At 37.0% G+C, this 26,491-nt stretch overlaps 1 protein-coding gene across 1 annotated transcript; it reads left to right on the top strand.

The window, feature by feature from the left end:
- On the top strand, window positions 1-26,309 carry LOC121329970 (cysteine-rich protein 2-like). Its single transcript, XM_041276121.1, has 8 exons — window positions 1-129; window positions 13,958-14,052; window positions 17,906-17,963; window positions 18,804-18,941; window positions 20,743-20,811; window positions 22,058-22,152; window positions 23,265-23,322; window positions 25,115-26,309. Exons 1-8 carry the CDS (start codon window positions 87-89, stop codon window positions 25,180-25,182), a joined length of 624 nt encoding a protein of 207 aa, XP_041132055.1. The 5' UTR covers window positions 1-86; the 3' UTR covers window positions 25,183-26,309.
- Window positions 26,310-26,491: the final 182 nt, after the last annotated feature.

Here is a 26,491-nt window from a genome sequence, read left to right as displayed (position 1 = left end):
CCAGTGGTTCTGCAGAGAAGAGCGCATTTTCTGTGTGGAAAAGAGACAGATAGGCTCTCGTTGCATTGAAGCTGAAGCTAAATATCATGTCATCCAAGTGTCCAAAATGCGAGAAAACTGTCTATTTCGGTAAGAAACATTGAATTATTTATTTAAATGAAAAGTGATTAATGAATGTCACCTGCGTGCTTTGACACGCTTGGTGGTAATAGAATTGAACCACTGGCAAAACTGTCAGCTGGGCAGTCTTCGATTTAATTTTGTACAGTGTTTGTTTATATTATATATATATATATATATATATATATATATATATATATATATATATATATATATATAATTTTTATGCAGATGACCATTGAGCTCTTAAGGGCTAGGTTGCATAAGGTACGTGTTTTCATGTATGCTATTGTTGGGTAGGTAATTAGACTCATTGTCTGTGCTAAGTGTCAGGTGCTGGATTTCATGTTTTGTTTCAAGTTAGGGGAGTTTGCATCATCAAATTATGCTGAAAAAAACCTGCAGAGTTTTATGTCAAAATTGCGATTTCATTTAAAATTGTAACCAGGAGTGAAATTGCCTACCCCTGCTAGATTATTAAACATTTGAGCACCACGAGTGGTCCTACCAATCTTCTAATCGATAGACTGACTCTATGCACCAGTTAGCACATCTCTGGCTGTCCATGAATCGTAAACTGGGTTGGATCCTAAGCAATCTAATTGGTCGGAAACTAAAACAAGAATGGTTTGGAAAAAAGCTTAGCAGTTAAAATAAACAAATTATGAGTGATGTCTATTTTGGTTTCTATGACATAATGGTGGATGTCATGGGGATTAAACTATATTTTTGTTTTCTGAATTCCTTTGATGGAAAGTTCAGTAATTTACACAAAGATCATGGGAGTTATTTATTTATTTATTTATTTACTACCAGTTCCTTGCATATGTCAATTTAAAACACGCTAAAGTAAAGTGATCCTGAGCACATTTTTGTACACTAGTTGTGGCATTTTCACCACAGTGGTACTGTATGTGTGGTTGTGAATGTCCATACCACTACTGGGGACTGCCAGCCCAATAGTTTACAGTAGTTTGAACTTGGTGTTTAGTATTAGGTACTTTTGACACAGCACGCAGTCTTTTTTTTTTTTTCTTTTTCAAAGTAGTATCTTTTTAAAGGACACAGTACAGAGTATTTCTCTGGTTCATTTGCAAATCTAAAAATGGAAGTCACTGGCTAGGTTACTGTAAACTACAGTGTTTTGATAACATGTCTAAACAACCTTGTGGAAGTGTGCATGTTTAAAGCTTTAAGAATTATCAATATAAAGAGCCTACATTTCAATATTTATATATAATATAAATAATAATTCCCAACTACATAGCCCTAAATTATTCCAGTACTGAAAGATCCTGAAAAAGGGTGTCAGACTATACAAAACATATTTTTCATGTTTTCTGATGAGTTGTATCGCACAGTCATATCTTTCTTCAAACAGAATACAATGTGTAATCATATTAGCCTATGTATATTCAATACAATATTTGCCTTTTCAGTTTCTGCATACAGTGTGTGCAAGGAGGACACTGCACAAACATACATTAGTAATTGAGAGACTGACTAACCACTTCTAGTGGTTAGAGCTCTGTGCTAAAAGCCAGAATATTTGAGATGGAATTTGACAGTCCTTGCTCCTCATCATATGATCAAAGGAGATTTATTTGACCATTTTGCACTTAAGTCTCAACCCAACCATTACACTAGGCAGAAACTAAAACTATGTACTGTAGGACTTGAGTTGGGCTAACCTTGAAAAAATACATTTCTCTATGAATTCTGTGGAGTTTGCAGTTAAAGCTTTATCATATTTAATCTAATGGTGGAGAGTAGTACATTATTGTTTCAAAAACGTATGTCTGCTTGAGTTTGGAGTGAAAGGAGTAGTAGAACAGTTAAGAGGCTAAGAATTAGAGTGGAGTTCACATAGATAATGGGACTGTGAAGTTCGATGCTTTACATATTCTGCTGCCTATCTGGAACCCACAGTGCTGTACTAGTCATGAGTTTCAGTTGAATATGAGTGAGTTAAGCTCTTATCAGTTAAATGTCAGAGATAGCTGCTGAACACTGAATGGTTGCATGTGTTAGGCACCCTTTGTGCATGGTCAATAGCAGGGCCTCCAGGGCTGTAGGGTTTATGATGTTTTAATCTTTAAATGTCATTCCAATTAAGTCCATTTTAAATCACCAAATTCCATTAATTTAATACTCTTTTTTTAACAGATTTAGAATTAAGTCCAGACTTCTATGCTTTGTAATCAACTGATTCACATTAGCAATAATACTGTAATCTGAAAAAGAGTCAAGTTTTTAGACCTATTTCTAATAAAATAGTTATAATTTCCCTGTACGATTCAGAATTAATTCAATCTGGACCTTTCTTATTAAAGTTTCTAGGTTGTACTTGTGTTGTCTGAATAAATGCTCATCAGTGGAAAAACCTTCAAAAAGGTTGTGAAATACCACCATAAATAGTGTATAGTAAAGTATACAATGCAGTATTTACTATCCCCTGCCTTTCTTTAATTTTAAACAACACGCCAATTTTCCAGCAGGGAAGGCTGTTCATATTCTCAGACAGGAACAGTTATTCAATTTTGCTAAAACATACCGTTGGGGGAAAAAAATATAATATTTAAGTAAGTTACAGAAGACAATTTCTGCCATTCAGAAAAGACATTTTCTTGGTAATGTTAAGTAAGACCAAAAATAAGGGGAAGAATTGGTTTTCAGTTTTCAGTTTCTGAATACAATGACCAGAATAATTACATATGGTTTTATCATTATGTCCACCATGAACCATGGAATCAGCGTGAACATTGGAATCTCTATAGTTAGGGTGGTTTTGTTTTTCAGCTTGATCTAAAACAAGGAGGGGGCCAGAATAATAGCTTGTGAACAATGCAAGGAGACCTTTTTTTGCAGCATTTACCAGCTGGTATTTTAAAGAGGAGCCTCTTTTGTATTATTTGTATTAATAAACAACCTGTGTTTTCTAAAAAAAAAAAAAAAAAATATATATATATATATATATATATATATATATATATATATATATATATATATATATATATATATATATGTATATTTTGTTTGTTTATTTGTTTGTTATTTCAGCCTACACTATAGTCTGGAGGATGGCCGCCTAGTTCTCTCAGATTAAATGGGATTAGCAATTTATCCCTTCAGATCACATAGTTTAATAAATGATTTGTTGGAAAAATCCCGGAGTAAATATTAAGACAAAATTTCTATCAAACTTGGAAGGAATTACATAATAGTTTCGAAAATAAAAATAAAACAACCATACAGATATAAATAATGTTAAATATTGTCATTGAAGGAATTATGAAGCCAGTAATAATATAGGTTATTGTGTTTAAGTGTTTATTTATAATAACTGGATTTTCCTTTTGCTGCACAGATTGTTTTTTTTCCAGCATTATGATTGCCAAATGACGTTAAATTCCATTTTCTGTGGCTATTGTTCTGGAATACTTGTTCAAGAGCATGCTTCCTGATGTGCTGGTGATCAGCTTCAGGGGGTGGAAAAGATACAGTATTTAGCAATTAAGTAAAGGAAATGTGTTTGTGAGCGTCACAGCATAGCACAGCAAATCTGTTCTACAACAGCGCCAGTGCTTTTTAATCTTTTCAATCAGAACCATGTAATCAGCTTTGATATGCTGGAGTACAGGCACATTATTCACATACAAATGGAGGATGCTGTGACTCTCAAGAAAGTGTTTCACGGACCGATCTGATATCCAGCGTCTGTTACAATCTGTCTGCCTTTTTCCCCCCACTTGATCTAACACTTAAACACCTAGACTTTACAGGAATGCTTAATAAGGCAGATAATCTCAAAACTGTTATGTCCGAGTGTTGTCACTGGGGTTTTCTTTCACACAGCCCTAAAATTTTCAAACCTATGTCAGTGACTGTTCTTTAAAATCCGACAACGCTAGTGATGTAGTGTAATAGATCAGGTTGAGTGTTTGTTTAAGACATGCTTTTTAAATAAATGATTATTGTCTCACCAAATGAAACGCCCCTATGGGGAGCTCTGTTGGCAGATAGCACTGCCCAGCTGTCATCAGGCTCTGAGGGACTGAGTGGAGGGGAGGCCAATGGCTCATGGCTAATGGCTACTGAGCAGGAAAGCTGTGTCTGCTGATGTTAATAACAGAAATAAATTAGACTGGAGCATGAGAACTGACTTCAGTCCAGGAAGTGTTTTCAGTAAGGCTCATTATAGAATCCTTTCATCGTTTATTACTGACTGCTGTGGATGCCCACCCCTTTCACAGAGTTTAGTTTGCCCTTGGGATGAATGCTGACCAGATTTCACAGAATGGCCCCATCCCTTATATTAAACAGCTTCTGTATTTGGTATCTGTTTACATTGAACTCTCTCCATATTTGTTTACCATGTGCATGAAGGGAATCAATGACCTTGCCTTGTACTGAAAGACTTGATGAACCCTTTCTCTGAAGGAATGCTCCCTGGCTTGTTACTATTCTAAACAGTCCCGTCTCCTGCAACAGTTTCAAAATGCAATACAACATGAAATAGTTTCTAGCTTGTTATGTAACGCCCTAGCATTTTTTTGTTCAATGCTCTCTGCCCCTATCACTGTCATCCTCTGCCTTGTTATATAATTCTTTCAGTCCATACGGGTTGTGTCTGCTCCCTGCCTTTTTTTTTTAACATAAATCCTCTCTTGTTTTCTTTTAAATGCTGTTTTCTGGATTTGAAATTCTTTCTGCCGTAACAAATTCCAGTCAAGCATTATAATAAGTGATGACAATTCAAATGCACGATCATTCCATATGAATTCAAATATTGAATTGCCTTTTAAATTCATAACGAAATAAACTTTATAATCAATTAGTATTAAGCCCTAACCCTGACACAAACTGTACAGTGACTGCCCTTTAATCATTGTATGCCTCATTATGTCTGGAATTGTGCTCGGTTATGAAACAGCTGTATAAATATCTACAGCTTGTGTGCTTGTATTGCAAGGCAGCAGTGGCTGTCCCCATGCCAGCAGAATGTGCCCTTCGGCTCCCAGTCTGACAATCCTGGGCACTCCTGTGTGAGAAGAATCCACTTGAAGCACTGTCAGACAAAAACAGTGATTCATTCGAGAGGGAGTGAGGTCATCCCTATTTTCTGTCCTTGCATATTCTCAGCCGTGGCAGGAAGTGTTGAGAGGACCATAGCCAGATGAAATCACAACGTTCTTTACTGTAGTCACCAGGAAAGTTAAAGACAACTGCCTTGAGTCAATGATGACAACTGTCTGCTGTTACTCCCTGGTTCCTTGTTGAATCTGATTCCAGAAACTGAAAGGTTGTCTTCATCCTTGGGATTGGCGATGTGGAGTTGGGTTGAAGAAGTGTTGATGGGTGATGTTGGCCCTTTGCTTTCCACTCTGAGCCAATACACTCAGTGCCACAGCATTCACTTTATGAGCAGACAAGGGATATTTGCACATTAACATAAAAATCCATTGATATGTATAAAAAAAAGCTTTTTAGGATTATTTCAATTACTCAGGAAGGTTCTTAGTTTTCTGTTTTTAGCATTTGTTTTTCCTGTGCATTAGAATGACTGCACTGCAGGATAAATCATAAGATACTAAAGTAGAATAAATATTAACATGTCTTAAAGCAAGCCCAAATAAATAGGGTACATTTATAAACATAAAGTGATCAACAAAAAAAAGAACCCCATGTTGATTGGTATAGTCCAAACATGCATGAATGAGGCACCCTTGCCAGATTGTGATTTGTGTGTTGGTTTTGTGGAGATGACCAATGTTCACTGGCGGCCACCAAACATGATTAACTGGTGACCTGAAATGGATATGGTGGAACCAGGGGCTACAGAGTCAAACGACAAAGCTAGGTAATTAGTCTACATAGTTTCCAATCCTCTTATGAAAATGACATCTTTTAAAGTGAAATAAATCATGTCTCAGAATTGTTAATGGGGGGGAATCAAAGACAAACTGTTTGCTTTAGTTCAAACTCCAGTAGCTTCCAGCTGCATATGCACAGTGTGCACTTTGTAATGGTCCTTAACTGTTTACTTTGCCACTGTGTTTCTGTCATGATGGATGACATACACCATGATTTGTGTATTCGGTATGTTAGAAAGACAGGGGTGAAAAATCACAGTGCTTTTTTTAAAAAACGTAAAGGGTTTCTTTGTTAAAACGACACAGCCCCCCCCCCCCCCCCCCCCCCCCACAGTGCTGGTTTCCCTTCAATCACTTTGCCATATGTGCCATCATAGCACTAACACTCCAATGAGACTGAACAAAATGCTGCTGTGAAGTGACTTTCCCCTATCCAGTCATGTGTGTTCAGATTTCACGTTCCGTTAGGAGCACCAGTGATGGGCAGAGGCAGTGAGGCAAACATCACATGGATAATCAGAGTCAAAGAAATAATACAGAAAGTCAGAGAAAGTTGAAAGTCTATGTAAGTGTCATATTCCCCTTGGTTAGGAAAATGTAATAAATATCATTATTGAATCAGCAGAGAGCAGGTTCACCTGGCTGTGTGGATTTGTCTGTCTTCGCTACAGTAGGTATACCACAGGCAGTGTAGAGTTGGCTCTGTTGGACCCACAAGTTAAGTGAGTACAGTGAACTCAAACAGATAGCTTGCTGACATTCACTCTCGAGCTCAGGGGTGTAGAGCTGTAATTTGCATGGTCATGGGACTGGAGGATGCCCACTGACCATCATTCCTCATGAGCTGTTGTGGGGAATTGCAGCGGTGTGTGAGTCTAAATTCAACATTATAAATTGGGAATAAAAAAAAAAACAAACAATAAAACTAACAAGAGAAAAAACATGATAAAGTATACAAATGCACATGACAATTAACGTAAGGCAGGGTTTCCCAATCCTGGTCCTGGAGACTCACTGTGTCTGCAGGTTTTCAATCCAACTGAGCTCTCAATTACTAAACTAGACCCTTAACTGAACAGATAATTTGCTTAATTAGACCTTTTTAATTGTTTTCATTATCAAACAGTTGCAGAGTTCGCTATAACATTTTATAAGTAACTTCAACTCTGCAATTGTTTGAGATCTGAAACAAATTTAAAAAAGGTCTAATTAAGGTCTAATTACTGTAATTGATGACTCAGTTGGAATGAAAACCAGTAGCCAAAGTAGGTCCCCAGGACCAGGTTTGGGAAACCCTGATGTAAGGGATAGTAAAAAGACATGCTTAACCATGGCAAAGTAGTATAAATGCATCATAAAATCTAAGTGACCATGCATATTTACCATGGCAAGACTTTTAAAGAGATTAATAATGTTTATGATCAGCCTTGAGGATTCAATAGACACTGATCTCATTTTGTCAGTATCTCCAGAAAGTTAGTTCAGTAGTTAAGCATCACCACAGCTTCCATGAGAACCTCACCCAGTACCTTTCACGCTTGCCAACCAGAGGGTTGTGGATTGAGTAATCTCCCCACCCTTTCTATATTCATTTCAGGAGCCACCCTTGCCAGATGTAAAGATGTTTACTTTCTGTGGTGTCGGTTGTCAAAGGAATAAAAAAAGAATCCAAGCCATCACCATCCTGCAAGTGCCACGTTAATTACATTCCCAGAACACTTTAATCTAGTCTTGTTGATGAAGAATTAGTCAACAGACATTGATGGTTGAACAGGATATGAAGACATTAGCCAACACTTTTGTATGCTTAACTCTTAATGTATGCTTAAATTCTTAATAAACATTCTTGCAGTATTGAATGTGGGCACTCTACAGATATCCTGTTCAAATCACATGCTTTTTCAATGAGTAAACTTGGTTAATAGAAGTCTCTTGTCTTTTCTCTATCCACATTGATTTGAGGAACTGCCTAACCTTGTTTAATAACTACGAAAGCCAAGACTAACAGGCAATCATCGTAACTTACTGAAAGTGGGCAGCTGCACATGAAGAGAATTCAACCAAAAAATGCCTTATTTCTATTTTTAAAAAGATATGTTTTCCATTTTATTCTAGTAGTGTGGAGATTAACGAGTCCACAAAAAAGACCAAGAAAGAAATATACTGTATTTCCAGAAGCAGAAAAATGAAACGCCTACAGACAGAAATCAGAGCTTCCAGCTGTCTGGCATGGTAACCATAGCAACTCATTTTATAGGTCCTCCTAATTTTGGAATATGATAAACCGAGGGCACTTGTCATATGATCATACAGTTTTATTATACAGTAGCTACAGGGGTTGCTTTCATTTTTCTTTCATTCAATTCTTAAATTGTGCCTTTTACAAGGTGCTAATTGAAAGGGCCATTCCCTTTGGCATTTCAAAAGGTGTACACTTTAGTGTGGCTTGTCGAGTCTAAAACACGATTCAACTGAATTTGAATCAAATTAATAAATACACTGAAATAGCATAGGCATTAAAATGATTGAAGTTGTGACCATACAAGACAGTACTTTTTAATTGTGCGCAGAACATTTTGATGTGACTTTACCTACAATAAAAATCATTACAAAAAAATGTATTGCAATGATTGGTATTATTTAGTTATACAGTTCAAGCTTGAAGAATGCTGTATCCGTGATCTGTCAATGTGGCTGTTACTAAGGGTTGACAGTTGATGTATCGCATGGTAATGGAAATAATGTTCTTCTGGCCGTGTACACTATATTCCCTTCACTTTTTTTTTTTTCAATTGAGCGCCAGAATCAGATAAAAAAAATCAGATCAGTGGCGCTTGTACATGATCGCCTTCTCAAGATCCGGCTCCAGTGTGCCCGGATCTGATCCTGTTTTTTGATCTTGTTAGTACAACTGGCCCCTGGATATAAGCCCCGGACTTTAGCCACTGGACCACACTGCCTCCTAAAGTACTGGAGATCACTTTCCAGGAAGATTAAGATGGAGAAGCAAGCTGTTCTTATGCCAGTGAGCAAGAACTCCTTGGGGGTTGTACATTCTTTTACACAAGTTGAAAACATGAGGGGGATACCAAGATAGAAACAACAGTACAGTACTGAACAGAGCTCAATGTGATGCTTGCCTATTGGGTCTTGTATTCATATTTCTGAATTTACATGCCCACAGATCACATCAAATGACTCCACTTAATACAATTCCCAAATCTCATAGGGAAGTTTGCATGAGCAGATTTGAATAGGATTTCATGTGTTGTGTAAACATTGCTGTTTGCAGTAAATAAAAACAGAAGCAAAAGCCCAGGGAGTCTTAATCAGACCTAATTATCTGATCCAGTTTTCATGCTGATTCTCACTTGATTGCAGCCTGTGTTGTTGTTCTATTAAATCTCTGGTTCTTGCTATTCTGGCAGAAAATCCAAGGATTAAAGGTGATGCTTGCAGGCACATACTTTAATCACAGTGTAATCTATTAAATATGCCAATACTGCTCTTATAAATAATAATAATAATAATAATAAAGCAATAAGCAATACATATTAAGAACATATTATAGAGTAAGGATGTGGCTGCGTCATCCTTTAATGTTGTTTAACTGTTTGTTTGTTTTTTATTGTTTTTATTGTATTATGTTTACAGTGCTAAATAAGCAGACTGTTCCCTGTGGAGGACCACAACCTGCACAGTTGCATGTTGTTTCAACACAACCTTGAAAACCTATATATGTCGTCACTTCAGCTAGCTCAGAATTCTATGGTAAAACACTAGTAAAGTAGACAAACATTGAAGAAAGCGCTAGGCGAAACATTTATCTACTGGCTATTAATAGATATTTGAACAGAATCATATGTGAAATTGGTGTGATTTGCTGTGTTAGGCAAACACCCTCACAGTCTATATATACTATGTATTTGAAGCATTATAAAATATAAAGTCATTAAAAAACTTTCTTTAAACAGCTAAAAAATGTCATGTAAGTCATCTGTTAGTTTCTAATATATACTGTAAACATGACAAGAAAATATATTTAAACAATTGTATTGGAAATAAACACATAGCTTTCAAAACAATCCCAAAGGTCTCCATGGTAACCATGCATAATCTGCCATGACGATCATGCGGAAGGTGTTAGGGTGGGAGCTGGTGCCGCATGAGACAATAATGCAACAGGGCAATTGTAGCTGTTCCCCTAATTTAGCGTGTAACAATGCAACCCAACATCTGTTCATCAGGAAATCCCCCAGGCTTATCTTGTGGCTCGCCGTATCATTCAGGGTGTGCTTCTGTTTTTATTTCAAGTCCTGTCACTTTTTCCTTGCTCTTGGACTGCATTTCATCACATCTTCCTGCTTTTTCAGTTTTGTTTGCCAGCCTGTGATGCAGTTCAGCAATGCTTTCAGAAGTAGCCCTTAAAACAAACTGGGAGAATGTTCTAGAAAAGCAGAAATAACTGGAATGTTATTTGTCTAATGATTCACAAATCATTATGCTCCGTCTTTTAATATCCAGCAGGTGGGTTTTTGAGTGTTATGAGGGAACGGTTTGTTAAAAAAAAAAACAAAAAAAAAAAAACTTGAACCTGTCTGGTTGCCCCATCGCTATGAAGGGTATTCAGTTTTTAGATTAATCCAACAAAGCTTTCAGAAGCTAGCAAACATAATCACTGTACCATAGGAACTGTGTTCTTCTCAAGGATAACGTTTTATTAACAGCAACTCCAGATTTCTACTTGTTTATATATATATATAAATGGAACCATATTAGGTAAATATCTACTTGCAAACCTTACTTTCAAATTGTCAGTTATATATACCTGTACTTCCTCAGTCATCTATCAGCTCTGCCATGTTATACTACTACTGTGCCTACAGAAGTTATATGATTGCAATGTGCATGCTCTGCCATACTGTAACTATGGGAGGAAAAATGATACATCTATTCTCATACTAAAATATATATTTTTTACAGAAAATACCTACAAATCAGATGTTTTCAGCATTTGTTCATTGTGTACTACATGCTCTGCTTAAAATTATTTTAAAACGATAGGGAGCACGTAATCTGTTCAGCAGGAAGATATGTTTCTGCATGGACTGTTTAAATGGGAGCCACCAGAAAATAACTGGAAATACTCAAAGAAATAACTGGAGGCAAAATAAAGGAATTGTGCAGTTTTTTTCCCCCTCTCTCCCTCCCATCATCTTCTGAAACAATGCTATTAAGCTTATTAGTAATGACTTGATGTTAAGTCATTTCATAAACTGCTGCCCAGTAAAGAGCCCTCATTTATATCTCATGTTAGTCCTTTCAACTTTACAATAACAGAGACTAATAATAACATCAATTTAAATGTTTTAAAATACAGTAACCAAATTTGATTTCACAATCGAAAACTTTAGCAATCACTCATGACCTCCCTGTATTTACAGAGAGTGTCATGCCCGGGTGGTTAATGGACATATGTTTTCATAATGTTTAAGATTATTTTGTTGTCTCTGTAACAGCTAAATTAACTGTGGCATTAATTTCCCATTAGGAATTTAGGCAACATAAATGCATTCTTTGAATAAAACTCCTAATTGTTGTAATCCGTCACCAGGACCCATGCAGGGTTTTGTACTAAACAGTTTTTTTTTGGGGGGGGGGGGGGGGAGATATTTACCACATTTTAATTAATGACAAGACTAAATAGACCAAAAAATAAATAAATAAATAAAAACTCTAGATTTAACCTCCAAGGTATGTTGAAAAGCCCCAATAAATGTCCTTTGTGCCAATTGGTTAATCAGATTGGAAGGATATCAAATGTTCTACCACAGTAGATAATGCAATGCTTTTGTCTTCACAATCAAACAAGTAGCCGGTTCGCTAAAATACCACAATTATGACATTACGAAAATGCTGTTTCAAGTAAAAACAAAATAAACTATTTCAGACTAGCGGTACTTGGTATAAAAGGTAAACAATATAAAGTGGATACTATCCTTTCTTTTCTTTTTGCCTGGTAACGACAGCCCTCTTTGATAAACATTCTCACTGGACAAAACAAGGTGGAGGAATACTGCAGAGTAACACACTAGTCTTTTAAAATTAATACATAACAATAACACGATAATTTAATTTTAAGATGAGAATGAATTAAAAAATGTGGTAGAAATAGGTTACTGCCTGTGTTGTGTTGAATCAGTTTTATGCCAGTCATGAGAAATTGCCTTATATAAATCAAGTTATTTGATTGTTCCTCAACATTCTAGGCCATTACCTCAGTATTTATACAGCAGCACAACTTTTCCAACCAACCAGGTTGCTCAGTTGCCATAGGATACGCCATGATACATGCCAGCTTTTGATTTCTGAAGTGTAGGAAATTTAACTGGTATAAGCTAAAGAATAATTCATAATGTTATGTAGTTTTATTGCACTTTTATAAATAACACAGTTGTCTTATTCAACCTTAACCAATCAATGCTCCAAAAACGTGAAGCTTATTAATACAAAGGATAACATCTATTTTAAGACCTCCATTCTTTCGTTGCCATAAAAAATGACCCCACCTAATATTAAACATCTGCTGAAACTAGAAATAACAGGAAGTGTCTCCTCATGCATCACCATTTTCTTCTATTCAATTTAAGAAAACAAAAGGTACAAATGCCATTTAGATAAGGCAGCAGTGTTTCCTGAGTTGGGCTATAACACTGAGGGGGGCACTGTCTGACTATTGTTAACTCTTGTTATATATTTAGAAAGAGTAACATTTCATGTACTATAGTTAAAGTTTGTTGAAAGAAATGGGGCAAGAGACGGCACCGCATAATCACTTGGGATCTGAACTAGAAATGTGATGCATATCTCAGTTTGAACAGGATGCAAACTCAAACAAAAAAATGCAAACAAAAGATTTGAAGCTTGCTGGCTATGGAGTTGTAGTATGATGGCAGGGAGCAGTGAAACTGGCTCTGCCGTAGGTAAGCCTTAGGGACTACAGCTTTAAAGAATATGCCGTAGTTACATGTAGATGTACTGTACCAGCCCCCTGGGTTACTTTCCATGCCCTGCTTTGTGTCCGTTATACTGTACTTCCAAATGAAAGGTGTGTCGCAGATGCTTTTATATCCAGTCAGGGTTCTGGCTGGGTTTAATATTTAGAATGATTGATGCATTTCCACACTGCTATTCCACAGGGATTAGCAAAGGCTTCTGATACAGTGCATTATATTCTACGGATTCCATTTCCCCTCTTCTCTGAGAAACTATTTCTTTTTCAATTGGAAAATAAATCTATACTGCATGGTTTACCTTTCTAGCAAGGAGTAAGAGGATTTTCAAATTCTTTCTGTTTATAGGGAATTTTGAAGGAACTGAGCTTGATGTCCGACAGTTGACGTTACATTTGTTTTTGTTACAACAAGATTCGCAGAGTTATGTAAATAGAGGTTTAAATGTTAAGTGCAGTGTATGAAAATAATTGATTAGATTTGGCTAGTATTTTTGTAATCCACAATGACTGGAATTTGCAGATCCTTGTACAGTATTAGCTGACACACAGGGATAAACAATTATCTGAACCACAAAATGCTGCATATTTGTCATATAATGGCTATACCTACTATAGATGATGCATCAAGTGTACTTGGGGATAACCTGTCTCCCATTTGATCTAATGAGAAGACTTATCACCTTGTACACTCGAAGGACCCTGTAGTTATCACCTACGTTTTCCAGGATTTTTATAGTATGTGCCTTTTGTAGGATAACACTCCCATGTTATTTATTGCTCATTATGTTATTTATTTATGCAGTGGACATTGCTTGGATAACGTTCTTGTTTTTTGTATTCCTGATGTTCTGTTTGATGTAATGTAGTCAACTTGATTCCAGGAAGACAGTCATCTCATTCCTGAGTCTATTGCTAGGTTGTCATTCATTATTTTTGGGTTTCCTTGCAGCCGAGAAGGTCACTTCCCTGGGAAAAGACTGGCACAAGTTCTGTCTGAAGTGTGAGCGCTGTAACAAGACTCTGACTGCAGGGGGCCACGCTGAGGTAAGCCTATACCCTTGAATCTCTCACTATTTCTACAATATATTGTACTTTTTCCCTTCTCTCAAGCTAAAAAAGTGTGTAATGCAGTAAATATTACTGCACGTTTGACATATTAGGCCTATATATTTTCTCCCCTACAAAAAAAGTCCACTGCTGGTATGATAGGGTGTGTATTAAGACACAGCCTAGGTGTGACTTCATTGAGAGAACATAAAATAGATTATTAACTTTTATTCTATCAGGTATTAGTGGTACACTGATTCACGAGCCTGGAAGCTATTCAGGATTAATCCAGAGGCGTGTCGTCAGGGCGTTCAAGGTATTATTCTCTGCTGACGAGACAGTGGCAACTAAACCACTGACAGCAGTCAGTCTGCAATGCTCGCTTATATGCTGCCAAACATGCTCTAATGTTTTCCTGAAGGGCCTGCGATTGCACTCAACCAATAGGCAGTCCAATCATAAGTGAGCAGAGGCAGGACAGAAACAGTTGAAGGTATTCTCCGTTTCAGTTGAAGATTTTGGGAGTTTAACTAATGGGGAAGTCAGAAATCTGCCCTGGTTTTGCAGCTGTCCAATCATTAGTGAGCAGAGGCAGAACAGTGTAAGAATAGCTGAATTTCACATGATATTGCTTATTATAGAGAACAATATTGAGAATTTTGAAGTAATATTTCTAATTGCTTTTAACAATTTTTTTAAAAATGTCAGATCACTGAATCATCATAGTCAATTTGGTTACAATTTTCAAGTAGAACTTTCTCAGAAAAATTGGAGATTGTTAAAAAAGAGAGATATACACCACAAATACCCGAACTGACACAGGAATGGAAGGGATATATTCACCACTTCCAAAATTGAAATTATGAAAGGTATCGCTTACCGGTAGCTGTCAATTACATAAATTATACTGCTGGAACTGTCTTTTGTTCGGTACAGAAAAGGTGATATGGAACAACACTGGCTACAGCAATCTAGAATGTCTAACAAAGACAGCACAAAAACATGAGCGTTCCCAAAGTCACTGGTGAGCCACTGTAAAACTGAGAACTTTTGAGCAGAAGCGTAAGGATACAATACATCACAATGAGCAAGTGAACAAACCTTAATTCCTGTACTGGCAAAACAAACAGTAGGTGTGTGAGATGTTTTTAGAAAGTTTGGTGTGGAAATACAACATACATAAAAAAAAAAAAAAACTATCGTCCAAAAAAAGTGTAATCCAAAAAAAAAAAAAAATTCTGAGAGTCTCTGGCAAGTGAGTAGCAACATTTGATGAAATGGGGACAGGGACCAGCAAGCAAAGAGGAAGTTGGCCTGAATTTTCAAACATAACCTTGAAAAACATCCTCCCTAAACATTCTTGTGCCCTTCATCAGTACATTCCTAAAACCTGTATCAGAAATTTTTAGTACTAGGCCAGCCTGTCTCCCAGTCCTCAGATGCAGTTACTTTGCCTGGATGATTCTGCATTAAGATCTGCTGAGGTAGGTCTTGCTGCTCAAACAAAATACTGGTAACTGTTTTCACAAACAAAATCCTGGTAACTGTTTTCAGGTTTGTGTGTTTAAAAGTATGGATGTTGTCACAGATGGAGAGTGATAAGGTGGAAGTGACGTCACACACAGATCGCCCAGTTGAACCAGCAAGGGTTTTATTTAAAGTGGCACAGTGTATAATACAGTTCCACAATAATGGTGGCAACAGTGCAATTCCAATAACCGGGCTCCGTGTTTCGCTGTGCTGTGCTGTGCAGGTTCGTGGCGTACTGGGGAAGGTGCTGAGTGAGAGCCTCAGCTCCAGTCCTCTCTCTCCAGCAAATCCTGTGAAGAGCCTATTGTTCCCCTTACACAGCATCTTCTCTGATCGGGAAGGAGATTTATAGCTGAGATTCATTCTCTGCGTGCCACAATGTTAACGTGTGTTTTTAATTATGTAATTCAACTTCAGTATCACTGAGACATTCAACTCCAATGGCAACACTGTCTCACAGTTTCTGTGCTCCAAACACAGCCTCCTACAGCTCTCATTTCCAAACACTGGGCCACAGAACCTTCCAGGTTCCATGCTGTAAACACAGGGCCACACTGCTCCAACACCAAACCAAACCATTCAACTGCTACACACTACACAACAGATAACAACATCATAACAAAATAGCATCCACGCCTCCTGTTAACATCCTATTCATAATTACGGAAAATACACCTCATGCTAGACTTAATCACTCCTAGCATGAACATTTTTTTGTATTTTTCACTTGCGTAATGGTCTGAACAACAACAGCTGGTCTGTGGGGGCAAGCCCTAAGGCTAGAAATCACTGTACTAGACATTTAGAAATATAACAAAGTATAGTAGAAATGTGGATTATGAAAGGTGAGGGACAAGGACACTGGCGACCAGTAAGCAATGAAAGCAATGAAAGCTTCCCCTGAAAAAGCTGCATCCTCTGATGTGCATCTCACCCCATTTAATACAATAGTCCTTATAAACACATTCCTTTGTCTAAAAACATCCTCAGATTACAAACACAATGAGATGGAGCAGTTTACAAAGGACATCCTGGGTTCATTGACAAAAGCAATATCAGATATCAATATCACATTTAAGTCTCATAATTGAATCGTGCTGTATACAATTAAAGAGATTTATAAAAACAATTCAGTTTATTGAAATAATAACCACTATAATGAAACACATTTTTTGGTTCGTTGACCCATTGACAACCAGTGGACACACAATTTATCACCCCTCTCTGATGAGATCAGTAACCAGTCTGCTCCCGCCCTGCTGTTCCTCTTTCATCTTGGCAACAGTGGGAGTTGGAGCCAAACAAAGGAATAGTGTGCTAGGGAAAAACAGGTGGCTCTCTATTGGCAGATATACTGGACATGTTAGAAAATCTGGAGGAACAAAAGCAGACAGTAGCAGTTCCCCGGGGTACACTTTACCTAGACGGAACTCTTTTAAAAGTGATGTCTGGGCACTGCAGCACTCTGTGTGTCATTTAAGCACACATCTGGCAAACTCTTTAGTTAATATATAGTGAGACAGGCTCAATTTCAGATCTGGTAGCTGGGACTTGACTGTGTCCTTATGCAGGGGTTGCTGTAGGAAAGTCTCTAAATTTGATAGTGTACTTTCTCGTAAAAGTCTGAAAAATGTAAATGATACTTCATACTGTTATTTAGAAGATTAACAGTGTATTACCGTACCACGAAGAAACACAATATCACCATCAATGGTAGCAATTCCATAGGAGGAATTTATAGAAAACATACCACCAAAATAGTTTACACTACATCATTAAACATATGAAGATGAAATGTGTGTCATCTTTACTTTGATTGGATCAACCTATAGTATATTCTGCCTATAAATCACAGCTGGATTTTACAGCATACCCACATCACACTAAAAACTGTTCCTCTGCTATAAACCTAAGTCCATCTGGCCTCTCAGTCCCTCTTCTCTAAACACTAGGCCACATTTCCTCCCAGGTTGTCTCCTCTAAACACGAGGCCACACTGCTCCAAATATTAGCCCTGAGGTTCTTAACCTGTGGTCTGTTAGTAAATCTCGGAACAATACCAGAATCAGGCTGTTCAGTCCCGGGGTAACCAAGGATAGTTGGTCGATCAATCAAAGGTGATCCCCCAGTGATATAAAATCCAGCTGTAGCAGAACTGGTGGGATATCATAGTTTCTATAGTTATGCGTATGAGCGTTTGAATTTGCTAAGGAATTAATAATTGTTTATAGGTGACTCTAATTCCAATTTAGATGAATTCAACACTATACCATACCTCATTTCTCTATATGAGTTCCTGTGCTTTTATTTTGTTTTTCAGCATGATGGAAAACCATTCTGCCACAAGCCGTGCTACGCTGCTCTTTTTGGGCCAAAAGGTAAGCTTTGCATTTGTACCTGTACAGTACCTTCTCCGAGAATATAGACACAAGGACTTCAGCCTCCTGTGCTGTTATCCCCTTAACATTCATATTAAACTGAATGCACTGTACCTGTCGTTACTCATTTTGCTTGGAAATGTACATTTCTTTACATTTTTAATTTGAACAAATGTAACATAGGATACAATCCCAGGACTGGAACTGAACTATGAAAAAGGTCCTCTTGAATAGAGCTTACTAATGAATTTGTTAAGGAAAGCACTCTGATTGGCAGAGCTTAATTGTCCTAACAAGAATTCTGTCTGCTGTCAATCATCATGGTGGTGTATACAAAGATCCTTCCTACAGCGCACCTGCAATGTGGGCAACAGGACACCTCCTAGGAACCCTATGGCTCTAAAGCAGTGCATTTACAGCAGTGCATTTACTCTCCATCACGTAATCATGCATCTGTACAAAACGACAAAAGACTATGCCATCCACTTCAGACTTCACCCCTATGAAGTGGTAAAACCTCTTACAATAAGGGCTAAACAGTCTATGTTTTAATATCAACAGTTATACAGCACATTGTCCATAAACATTGATTACAAGCAGTTATTTTAAGTTGCGCAATGTGACCTTTTACACCGATATAAGAATGACATTGAAATTGTTTCAATAATTTACATTTCAAATTAAAGAGCTAGTAGTTCCCAATAGCTTAATTCATTCATGTGTCACAAACGGCCAGCAGACTTCAGGCAGTGCTATTGGCACTCCCTTTTTAAGTTCATATTCATATCTCTGAAGCCATGTCTCCGGTAATAAATACCAGCCAAATGCCCTTCCCTCTAGGTGTTAACATTGGTGGTGCAGGGGCATACGTCTATGATAACCCCCCCGTGAACTCCCAGCAAACGAGCGCCGCAGTCGAGTCGGCCCCCAAAACAGAGGAGAGAAAGACCTCCGGACCCCCCCGGGGACCTGTCAAAGGTACGTAAGGGTCCTGAATAGCCAGCTTCCCGGCGGTCTCTAAATAAATAATTAAACAAATTCATCGAATCAATTTATATCACCAGGGAGGTGATAGAGGAGAGTTGCTGGGACACAGGGGAATTGTATTTGGGATTAGTCAGGATATGGAGAAGTTAGCCTGGTCGTAATGTGACTGACCTTGATACTGGAGTTTCATTAGATCTTTAATGTGCACGGTTTGGCAGGACCACTGTTTAAAGACCTTTTCAAGTGTTTTGAGAGCTCTGTTGATCACACAGGGGTGCTTTCACCTTCTGTGTTGTAAAAAGTAACCCAAAATGATACAAAGTGTATCTAAACAATAATGATTATTTAAGAGAACTCTGATATTTCCTCCTCATATGAAGTTGCATTTCAAATTGTGCACCATATATATTTTTTGAATATTTAATTTAATTTCCTGTGTCATTATTTATCAGACTTCCTAACTAATGTCCTCTTTTAAATACGTAAGCTGATTCTGATTCCTGAAAGCTGAATTTCTGAAGAGAATTTTAGTTTTTAGAAATTAAATTAGGGATGCACAACTGTCATTTCTGCCCTCTCGGCAACTCTGGGTTACTAAATAGAAAATGTCAAAATCAGTTTTAAAGTGATGATCAAAGGAACAACCACAGATAATGATGTGTATGGAGCACACAGGCACACAAGGGGGGTGTAACACAGAAAATGGTACTTGCAGACCAAACAGTAGGTGTGTAAGATGTTTTTGAAAATTTTGGTGTGGAAATACGGCATATTAAAAAAATATTCCTAACGTATCCGTCCTTGGCAAGTGAATACCAACAACTGGTCAGGTGGAGACAGGAGTCAGCAAGCATACAGGGAGTCAGCCTGAATTTTCAAGTGTAACCACTGACTCATTTGAGTTCGCTGTGCTTGTTCTGTGATGTTCCACAGTCTACTGCCCAAAAGGATGACAGCATCAGTCATGGGAATCCAGTTGAAGCCAATCATATTAGTTTTGTATTTATAATAATAGCCTGACGAATGGGGTACTTATTCCCAAGCATTGCATTATGATCAATTTCAACTTGAAGAGCTGGAAAGGTTATCAGAAGGACGAGACATTATGGCACTGCTGCCAAGAAACCCATTGGAGACGCCCCACTGCTCACACTGCCCTAAAACACTGGGTGTCAGCAGCAGTATTAGTTTGGACTCCATAGATCCTGTGTAAGATAGTACAATAAAAAACAGAGAAGTGGTAAAATACATACTGGATGATGACCTTCCTTGATTTGTTCACATGACAACTCATATAACAGCTGATCATGAACAACTAAAGAGCAGTACAGGAATTGCATCATGACAAGCTTTAATTTATGAGGGTTTCATCAAGATACAGTTTTACTCAGAAATATCAACCGCAGTTCAGCAAACAATCTCTCATGATAGTCATTCAGATTTCACTGACCCTGCATTTTAAAGAGCAAAGAACTTCCAAAGAACTTCTTAGTTTTGTTTCTGTCCGATTTCCTTTTTCTAATTATTCTGGGTCATTTATATTGCATTTTCTCAGATGCCATGTTTATTTTGAGGAAGTCTGTGTTAAGATTTCACCTTATTTCCTGCAAAGTGTCTTTATGGAAGTATAAGACAGTGCCATTCTCCAACACAATGCCCATGACATCAGTGGTTTTTCATGACATTTTATGTTTTGTATTTTGTAAATGTCAACGTTTTGTAAATGGTTTGTTTTAAATTATGCGCAGTATAATGTATTTAACAATAAAACATCTATTTTATTCTTTTTTAGCTGCAAGTATTACCAGTTTTTCAGGAGAGCCCAATATGTGCCCCAGGTGTAACAAGAAGGTTTATTTTGGTGAGTATCCTGTTTTATTCCACCTTTCCTTTACATTTACTCTATATATTGAAATCAGAAGTAGCATAATATTTGAGGTCCAGACAGTGAAAAGGTTATTAAGCTTAAGTGCCCCTAGTTGCTCACATTCCCATATCATATTTCTAGTCTGCTTGTGTGGTTAATATTGGATGCTTTTAGGTAGGAAGACATTGCTGGATGATTGATTACCTTTTATAATTATTTACCGTGGTTATTCAATAGAATAAGGTGAAGTAGTCTGATATGTCTCATAGCTGCAAACACATGAATGTGAAAGAATATCACCGAGATGGACCTATTTGTCCCTCCTGATTTACTGAGCTTTTGAAGGTTATTGCTTGGGAAGAGCTTGTGATGTATAATTTTGATAAACTTTGCTTGGAGGTTGGTATGATTATTCCACACAGTGTACTGTATCTAGTTTTTTTTTTTTTTTTCGTACCACTTTTCCAGTTTTGAAATACCTTATTCTTGCATTAATCTGAATTGAACATTGGAAGACATTAAAAACATGCTTTGAAACAGAGCCCAGGAATGTACAAAAGTAATTTATCTTCTTCTGTTGCAAGTGTAAATTTTGGCCTGAATTTTGGGTGCCTGAGAAGTGTATAGGTTGCACCCTACTGGAGTTTTAAAAAAAAATACATTGATTGCTTCCTTGAGAGACAATCTTAACCTGCTGGTTTTGGTAAATTCACATATCCTAACCACCCTCTAAGGCAGGTACAGATATTTTAGTTTGTTTCTTTAAATATTTAGGTAATTAGTGCATGACAAGGTAGCATATTAAATACTCTTGGAACTCCATTATTAAATAACAAATTATTTTAGTACATTATGTTCACATTTACCATGGTCATCTTTTGTAAGTTTACTGTAGCAGGTTTCTAAGAAATACAATATGGAAGAAAGGAAGCTCTGTAAAATGATGCAGACAGTATCTGACATTTGAAATAATGTAATTAATGAATATAAAGCAATGTTCTGTTTTTTGTGCTAAAAAATATAGCCCACGTGCCATCGTTTGATTTTTTTTCAGTTAAGTAAAAATAAGTGAAATGTAATTGGTATGACCAAATTATAATAAAGTAATTTTTTATTAACAGAATAACAAAATATTGAGCTAAACTAGGCCAAGGTAATGCAGCTGTACTGCTACAGCTAGAGTGCAGATAGGTATAGGGAGCTGGTTGCCATGGTGACGGTGTCGGTGTCTGTGTTCCAGCGGAGAAGGTGACGTCTCTGGGGAAGGACTGGCATCGCCCGTGTCTACGTTGTGAGCGATGCAGCAAGACCCTGGCTCCGGGGAGCCACGCAGAGGTACTGCTTGTTCTGCTTTCTTTCCTTTTCTCATTCTCAATCATTTTTTATATCTTCCACTTTTATCTACTCTTCCTCTTTGACATTCTTAGCCATTCACTTTTTTGTCTACCCCATTTTCTTCACCTCGGTCTCAACTGGCCATTCCCCCTTCCCTCTTTGGAGGTTTGACTTTACTCAGATTTTGCTCCAGTGAAACAACAACTTTATGTTTTGATGGCCATGGCCCGCAACCTTTTACAATGTTCAAACGCTACTTAGAAGTTTAATTGAACAGGCAAGACCTTGAGGTTTTGAAAAACAGGCAGTTTCCAAATCTCCAATATGTTGTGGTAAGATATTCCAAGTAAGAAATTCTAGGCGCATAGCTGTGAAAAAAAACAATTACCCGCCATGTCCCACATTGTTGTTGTTATTATTATTATTATTATTATTATTATTATTATTATTATTATTATTATTATTATTATTATTATTAATTAGTCATTTAGCAGATGCTTTTGTCCAAAGTGAATTACAAAAACTTGGGGTTGAACTATGCATCACAACTGCTGCTGAAGTCACGCACAATAAAACCTTGGTTTTACTTCTCGTACGAAGAACATTGTTCTTGGTTTATACAAAAAGATCAAACATAGGCTCTTAAAATCTGTACTTGACTTCTCTGAAAGACAATGAAGAGATTATGCTCTACAGCCTTTCCAGTGCTCCCATACAGTAACTTCTCTCTGTCTGCCTTTCCCTATCCTGTTTTCTTTATGCTGTCTTTCTTCATTCATATTCCTCCTTCTCTGTCTCCTGTCTTGACTCTAAAGAGAAGCATTCCCCAACACTATCGTCTGTACTGGGTTTAACACAAATGAAGACCAGCTTCTGCTGCTGGAACGTATTTGTATTGAGAATGACAAAACATCTAAACTAAACTGGTTGTCTCTAGAGTTTGATATGAGCAAAAGACACATAGATCAACTTTGCTGTTATATCACCATTTTCTTTGGAGAGTTGTTTCAGTTGGATATTAGTAAATTGTATTTAATAAAGAACATGATGCTCAGATTGTAGTAAACATTGAAGCTATTGATGATAATGTATGATTTCATTTTATTTAACAGCATGATGGGCAACCCTACTGCCACAAGCCCTGCTATGCAACCCTGTTTGGACCAAAAGGTATGTTTACGAATGTCCATGACCGGATACTGAACAAAATGGATCCAAACTAAATATCAAGTTTTACCACTAGATGGTGCTCATAGCATATAAGTAAATGCAATACTATTCCACCAGGGGTTTTCTAGGGGCATTTCCATGGTCTTGGGTTCTGTTGTTACTTCTTTTGAATATTACTGTTTCAGTCCAAAGTGGGTCTGTTTTATTAATTTAGAAAGTATTGGATTTTAATACTGCTGCTCATAAATTTTCCAGATAGGTTTTTTTTGCCCTAGGGGTGAATTATTGATCTACTTAATAACATTACTTTACAAAATACAGTGAAATGAGGTGTGTAGAAAATATGTTAATGTTTAATATTAATATAGAGCACACTATTTTTTGTGCATGCTAAGAAAAAAATAATAATCATAAATGTACCTAAGGTTTACTGCGGTATACTACGGGCCTCATTTACGAAAGGGCACTAAACATTATGGTGCAACATAATTGCAATTAGTGTGTATGTTCATGATTTCCGTATTTACTGTTGATTGCAATTTTATTCATTGTCGCGTGAAATTGTGGGCTTATTATGGCGCACACTGATTTTATTGTGGTAATCAGAATGAATATGTGAATTGTATAGAAATGCATGATAATGTATTTAAATGAGGCACCCTGCTCTCTATAATGAGATGAGTTTTATTCACACCGTATCTACTAAAGGGCGATAATCTTAGTGTGCATCTTAAAGTGAGCGATAATTAGCTTGTTTGGAAACCAGGCTTTAACCACTGATAGGAGCACTATTTAAACCTGTTTGTCTGGGTTGAAATCTATCTGGTATTGTGGAGGCATTATTGCATTGAAGTTTTCATATAGAGCAGTGAAAATTACCTGTAAATAACAGGTTATATTAAGCACAAATAAACATGAATTAATGTTATAATTTCTTAGATTTTATTTTATAGTTCATTACGTTGGTACAAATAATAGAGTGGTTAAATAAAACACTGGACCAAACAAGGTATTATAATTTAAAACAACCTCCTCCACTAGAATTTCTAACTCCTCTGCGTGTAGTTTTAGTTTGCACTGCCTCTGCCTGTCCCCTGTTGATCACTCATTTTCGGGCAATTTAAGTTACCTTTACCTTTTCACAATAAGCCACTGACCAAAAGATACTCCTGGACTGCTGGATCCTTTTATATCACTGTGGTCACGGGTAAGTCTTGAACATTATCATGCACATTAAATTATCGCTCACAATACATGCTGTGGTATGTAAATTTGCCAAATAGTGTGCATGTAAATCAGTGCGTTCTCTATTAGTAAATGGGATAGTAAATTTAGATTTATGGTGCCCGTTATGCTCACTACTTGTATGTTACAGCTACATTTAGTGCCCTTTCGTAAACGAGGCCCTATGTTTCGTAAAGCACAGGCCAACAAGGTCATCCAGAGGTTATGGTAATGTGTGGAGAGAGTATTTAATTTAGGGACGTAATCTTAATCCAAAATGGTGCAATAAAAAAAAAAGTTTGAGGTTTCATTTAAAAAATGATATATCAGAAATGTACTTTAAATGTACTTTATTCGACATCTAAGGCTTTCTTATAGTTTTACCTCAGCATTTATAATGAAGTGTTTGAAGATGGCCAAAACTACTGTGTATTTGTGAGTCCAATACAACAGTAGTTCATTTTATATGGGTATTTTTTTTATATATATAATTCATTCAACATACATATAACAGTTTAGAACTCATGTCAGTCTTGATGCGAAGTACTTGAATTGTTTTTCCTTTCAGGTGTGAACACTGGTGGGGTGGGCAGCTACATCTATGAGAAGGACCCAAGCACTGAAGCCCAGCCCTGAGCAGCCCTGAGAAACGTGCAGCTCTATAGCTCTTCCTGCTGTCCCACTACCTGGGGAAAAAACGTCCACAAACAGGGGTAGCTCTGCAGTCACCTGGACCAAAACAATTCACGGGAATCTGAAGATTTCCATTGGCTAATAAATTATTCACTGGACCACACACTATAAATATATTCACTCCACCAAGGCCTCTTATTAACCCTTTCAACACTGCAGACCTGTATACAGGGCTTGGAAAGTAACTGCTATACTGCTTTAGTATAGGAACACCACTTTAAACACCAGACCAGTATTATTTGGCCATACTTGTTCATAAACCACTTTTTTTCAGTATAAGACACTGAAATTGGTTAATAACCTATTCTAGTGTTACCTTTCTGTAAAGTTTTTGAAATAATTAAAAGTATAGTGCTGGAAGAATTACAGAAGAAATATTATCACTGGACCATTGCAGCATGAGACAAGGCCTCTCTGTGGTAAAAAAAAAAAGGGGGCTGCCTTTTCTTAAAAAAAAATAAATAAAAAATTCCAAGCTAACCTTTCAAGCACGTCTACTGTGACAACCTGCTATAAAAAATGAAACCAAATTTATATTGTTGGCCTTTTATGTGGATTCCAAATCTTGATCTGATTTTGAGGAATACCACACACTTGCCAAGTTATCTGAAGAACATTATTTACAAGTGCATGTCTGGAGTATTTTAATTTGTCTTAACATTGGAAAATGCAATTTATTGAATACACATTTTTTTTCAATTTGGGTCTTGTAAAGTTCATTTGAGGTAGTTGGGCACATCTTTAAAGTGGACAATGGACATACACTTATTTGTAATTTAATACAAATTACCATCACATCACTATGACCAGCAAAGTATTTGGTTATTAGGAAACATCCTAAATAACACAAGAGCATGACCACCTCTATACAGCAGAGGGCACTAGGTACTTCTGCTTGACCAAAACATTTATTGCCCAACTATTTATTTGTCTAACTGGTGATTGAAGAACTACTCCTGTTGTTCTATCTTTTTTATTTTAAGTAATAGTGCTAGTAGTAGATATTAGGCTACAAACTGCAAACTGACCTGTTGTCTTTTTGAACCCTAATTAAAAAACAGTTCTTATGCCTTTTGTTTTTGTTGATTTTTCATTTTCTTTTGGGAAAACAAGGGGCTAAAATGGTCCCACGTTTTGTGAGGGATGCTGCTATTCGCCCGTGCATTCTTTCTGCCTTATTAAAAATGACATTGTTTTTACAATTGGGTTGGTAACCTCCTCGCCCATCTAAGAGGAGTTCTTTATTTACCGG

This window comes from Polyodon spathula, chromosome 17 (genome assembly GCF_017654505.1).
Source record: "Polyodon spathula isolate WHYD16114869_AA chromosome 17, ASM1765450v1, whole genome shotgun sequence".
Taxonomy (NCBI): Eukaryota; Metazoa; Chordata; class Actinopteri; order Acipenseriformes; family Polyodontidae; genus Polyodon; species Polyodon spathula.
This window is presented reverse-complemented; position numbering and strand designations above follow the sequence as displayed.

What these genes read in the sequence shown, in the direction of transcription:
- LOC121329970 (XM_041276121.1), top strand. Translation starts at nt 87, where the DNA reads ATGTCATCCAAGTGTCCAAAATGCGAGAAAACTGTCTATTTCG. An exon ending in TGCTCTTTTTGGGCCAAAAG is followed by an intron (nt 17,964 to 18,803) that starts GTAAGCTTTGCA and finishes CCTTCCCTCTAG; the next exon opens with GTGTTAACATTGGTGGTGCA. An exon ending in CTCCGGGGAGCCACGCAGAG is followed by an intron (nt 22,153 to 23,264) that starts GTACTGCTTGTT and finishes TTTATTTAACAG; the next exon opens with CATGATGGGCAACCCTACTG.